Source organism: Phlebotomus papatasi, chromosome 1 (assembly GCF_024763615.1).
Source record: "Phlebotomus papatasi isolate M1 chromosome 1, Ppap_2.1, whole genome shotgun sequence".
NCBI lineage: Eukaryota > Metazoa > Arthropoda > Insecta > Diptera > Psychodidae > Phlebotomus > Phlebotomus papatasi.
In genome coordinates this window covers 106,816,775-106,821,773 of record NC_077222.1, presented here as the reverse complement: position 1 = coordinate 106,821,773, position 4,999 = coordinate 106,816,775, and the positions used below count along the sequence as shown (strand labels likewise).

General features: G+C 36.9%; 1 protein-coding gene across 1 annotated transcript; it reads left to right on the top strand.

Moving 5' to 3' along the window:
• Nucleotides 1-1,719: 1,719 nt before the first annotated feature.
• Nucleotides 1,720-2,580, top strand: LOC129809863 (uncharacterized). The gene has a single exon (XM_055859999.1). The coding sequence runs from the start codon at nt 1,720-1,722 to the stop codon at nt 2,578-2,580; it is 861 nt and encodes a 286-aa protein (XP_055715974.1).
• The last annotated feature ends 2,419 nt before the right edge of the window (nt 2,581-4,999 follow it).

Below are 4,999 nucleotides of genomic sequence, written 5' to 3'. Positions count from 1 at the left end.
TCTCCACTTTAAGAAGGAGGCAGAGGAGAATGAGCAGTCCAATAATACAAACGAAACTGCTTCCGACACAGACACATCAAATGACGAAGAGGTCAAATCCCTTGCAATCCGCAAGGAACACACTGTCATGTTAGCGACAGCGCTCGTGAAAGTGAAATCAACATCTGGGCGGACGGAGTTACTGAAGAGCTCTTGTGGATCCTGGATCACAAGCAAGTTTCATCACCGAAGATGCCGCTCAGAGTCTTCAACTTAGGAAGAAACCGAATCAACACTACAATCTCTGGAATAGGAAAAACAACAGCTGGCTCATCCCGTTACAAAGTCCAGCTTACCATGGGTCCAAGATTTCCGTCATCTTTTGCGATGGAGATTTCCGCCTTCGTGCTACCGAAAATCACCAATTCTTTGCCAGAAAAGGCAATACAACTACAAAGCGAAGATAATCACGACAACAAAATTCTTGCTGATCCGACTTACATGACGCCCGGCCCAATTGAACTACTTTTAGGGGCTGACGTGTACACATATATCGTGGAGAATGACTTGAGGAAAGTCAAAGACGGACAGCTCACTATGCAAAATACCAAGCTTGGGTGGACCTTGATTGGGAAAACATCGACCACACCAGACTCTCCACGAGTAATAAGCATGATCTCTGTTATCAAATGGAATCAAAAACTAGACCAACATTGGGATATAAATGACGACACACCCAAGAAGGCAACTGATGTGACTACAGAACAACGGGCCGCTGATGGAAATGCTTTAGAGGTCCGCCCGCCCGCAAGACCCCACTTTGGGGGATTCTCTAAAATTGATGTAAAATCACACTCGGGTCCAGATGGAATAATCCAAGTGGCGACCGGAAGTTCAGAGGATATGAGAAGGATCGACCAGTCCATAAGCTCTGCCAATTATCTACGAACGTCCATGATCAAGATTCCGATCTTTCTACTCGTAACAAGGATTTACCTTCAGGATCTGAAACTGCAAAGGCCAACTCGACAGATGCTCCAGCCAATATCAAAAAGTCAAAGAGGCTCAGGAGAAAGAAGACATCTTCATTGGTTTTTAACTCAAAGAGAAGACAAGAATTGCTCCTTGCACATGGGCTACAACTATACTTCATGCAGTACTTATGTTTTACATGCTGTTAAGCACTATTTTAGCTACGTCTAACAACCCAGACAAACCCAACATCGAAGTTTTTATTCCAGAACCGGGACTTTACATTGAGAAGATGGGGGATTGCACGTCTACAACGTGGGAATCTTCAAGTGGAAATCACATATACAACAGCTGAATCTCAAAGAGATCAGGAACTAATCAACGCAATCTGGGACAAGATGTCATTGGCCTGCAAAACAGCAAGCGAAGCCGTGTCGGACGCTGATACTACTTGCACACATAACATCAATCATCCTCCAACATAAGAGGGATTATTTACTTGAGGAAATCAGCCGTATATCAGAAAAACAAGGTGTACGCAAAAACGTGGATTACTTGGCCAAGCAGTGACATATCTCTTTGGGGTTAATGATCAAGTATATGCAAGCATTGATCAACTCAAGGAGAGACAGGAAGACACACAGAAGCTGATCAAGGAACAATCATTGATGCTGAGTACAAAGGTGGATCTGTCCAACACCATAATAGAAAACAAACTTCCGGAAATTTGATGAAAAAATCATGCAGATCAACGAGGCCATAGGTGAAATGGCCAACTGGTATGTTGGAATAGACCACAACCGAGTGCGCATTGACATTTTAACCACCTACATCAATGCTGCTGACTGTTACGAGGAATTCGACAGGAAACTGACCAACATTCAACTCGCGAAAGATGGTAGGCTAGATTTACATAGCCTCGTCATGGGAAGAATTCTCCAAGACACCATTCAAAGGACATTGAGGCACATCGGTCCAGACTTAGATATACCCCGAAGGCAACGAGAGCCAAGTGACTATATCTTTCGGGACGGTGAACTTGTCATCTTCGGGAAATTCCCCATTCTCGAAAAGGATGAGTTTCACCTCATTCACATAACACCAATTCCCGTTGCAGTGGAAAACGGCACATTCATCGTGCCAGAAATAGAAGCAGACACAATGGGAATCGATTTCAACAAACAGATTTACTTCACATTAGAGGATGGACACAATCAGTGTTCTCCTATCGGTTCCGGGAAATACTACTGTAGACTAAGTCTCTTGCACAACATGGACCAGAACCCTAATTGTGTAATCGACGAAATATATCATCGACATCCAAAAACCAAATGTGAGATGATAGCCGTACGCTTAGAGGGGACGTTGTGGAAGAGGTTGGCAATGGAAAACACGTGGCTGTTCATTGCTTCACAACCTACGTCCGTTGCAGTCATCTGTAAGGGGCATCGAGAAGAGAAGCTGCTGAAGAATGCTGGAATTCTCCGGATTAAAGAAGGCTGCGTTATCAAAACCAAGAGGCAAACCCTTCATTCAACGATAGAACACCATATGAAGGCTTCTGCTACATACATTAAGCCTTTAGAGTTTGCAGTCGTAGAGTCTTCCGGACTCAGAAGATCGCTATAATTGATCCGAAGCCAATCATCAATGGGCAGAACTTATTCCACCAAGCCAAAAATGTGGAAGTGCCCGAACCACCAACATACGGAGAAATTATAACCCCTCCAGCAATTTTCTATAAAATAAGTATTTAAGCTCAAAAATGGCGAATTTTTAAATTCTCATACTGAAAATTGATTTCAATTATTTTTTATACTTCCAATTTTTTTTTAAGCAAAACCCTTTTGGAAAAAAACTACAATACTCAAACATAATATTTTTCATTAGACTGAAAATTATTATTCATTGGTATTGTCAGAAAATTGATTTAAGTTTTTGGGCTATTTTTGTTCCTATCGCTCGTAGAGGCAAAAAATACACCGAATCAGACTCTGTTAGACTTTACAAGGTTAGATGTAAAAGTTTCATTTTCATTGTTGATTTTCATAGTCATGAATTTCTTATATATGAAAGATTCTTTTAACATTTGTTGCTATTTTTCTTTGACCTGAAAATGCGTTTTAATGATGTTAAAGCTTGGTTTGTGATTACTGATGAACGTCAGAACCCTTTCATGCGATACACCTTCATGGTAATGTCATAGGTCATCCGAGTAAACATTATACTTTTTCAAGGAAAATAATATTTTTAATATCAGCGAATTTTTCTTTCAGATTGTTTAAAAATAGCGAATGGGAAAATTTCTTATTCTTGTTCCTTTTTTTCCTCTTTAAATTTTACTGCTGCCGGATTTCTTTTTCTTTCTGGTAAGATCCACATTGCATACTTTTTCGTTTTCATTTTTTTTATTACAAAAATGATTGTTTTTTATTCATATCTCTGCCATTTTTTATTCGATTTTGATGAGTAAGTAGTCGTTAGGAAGGTCCCAATGAGCTTTGTAACATAACCAAAAATCATAAAAATCGGAAAATTACAACTGTCAAATTTTCAAGGTCAAAACTTTCAAAGCGATTTTAGCGCTACTAGAGGAGGTTTGACGATGTTTAAATATTTACAAAATTATAGAGCGGATCGAGACGTTTCATTTTCATATAAATATTAATGTTTATGTTTGGTCAAGTAGTTTTGCAGTTATGGACAGAAAAACCAAATGCAACTAGAAAATAATATTCTGTCCTAAATCACCTAAAGTAGCATATCGTGAAATTCTTTTCTTTCTAATAAAGTAGTATCCCGTTAATTGAATAAAAATATAACTGCAATAATCTTGCATAATTTCCATTAATATTCAAGGAAGTCTAATATCTATATATTGCATTGTTCGAATAAATAAAAGATAGAGTAGGAGAATACAAGGTATCAAAATTTTCTTATATTTTTTTTTTAATAAATTGTGTTCTTCCTGAAATTGTGCAAAAATTTTATATAACATGTTGATGATAATGATTACTTATGATAAAAAATCCAATATTTTTATATTGTATAGAAAATGTGTATTTTTGAAAATTTCAGACTAACTATTATTGTTTTTTTTTAATATTTTCCAAACATTTTCAAAGTAGAATTTTAAAAAGTAAATTAAAACTCATATAGACAAAACTAACCACATAATTTTAATGTAATTCGCTGTTAATGTAGTCAAACGTTAATTCAGCCGAAGAAGTATTTTTTTACCTTGAAAATTTGACAGTTGTAATTTTCCGATTTTTATGATTTTTGGTTATGTTACAAAGCTCATTGGGACCTTCCTAACGACTACTTACTCATCAAAATCGAATAAAAAATGGCAGAGATATGAATAAAAAAACATCATTTTTGTAATAAAAAAAAATGAAGACGAAAAAGTATGCAATGTGGATCTTACCAGAAAGAAAAAGAAATCCGGCAGCAGTAAAATTTAAAGAGGAAAAAAAGGAACAAGAATAAGAAATTTTCCCATTCGCTATTTTTAAACAATCTGAAAGAAAAATTCGCTGATATTAAAAAATTATTTTCCTTGAAAAAGTATAATGTTTACTCGGATGATCTATGACATTACCATGAAGGTGTATCGCATGAAAGGGGTTCTGACGTTCATCAGTAATCACAAACCAAGCTTTAACATCATTAAAACGCATTTTCAGGTCAAAGAAAAATAGCAACAAATGTTAAAAGAATCTTTCATATATAAGAAATTCATGACTATGAATGGTCACAATGACTACTTCTAATGGCCGCACAGTAAAAAGCCAGTGGCTGGTTAACTTTCTATATGGACCCTACTTACATGCCAAATTTCGTCCCGATCCGCGGGAGACAGTTGGGTTTCCTCCCCTTGTTAGATAATTTATTAGGCAACCTCTTATATCACTATTAGCCTTAACCCTTTAAGGACGGAGACACTTTTTACAAACAGAAAATCAACAATGAAAATGAAACTTTTACATCTAACCTTGTAAAGTCTAACAGAGTCTGATTCGGTGTATTTTTTGCCTCTACGAGC

Coding starts and splice junctions, on each gene's coding strand:
- LOC129809863 (XM_055859999.1), top strand. CDS start 1,720: ATGGCCAACTGGTATGTTGGAATAGACCACAACCGAGTGCGCATTGAC.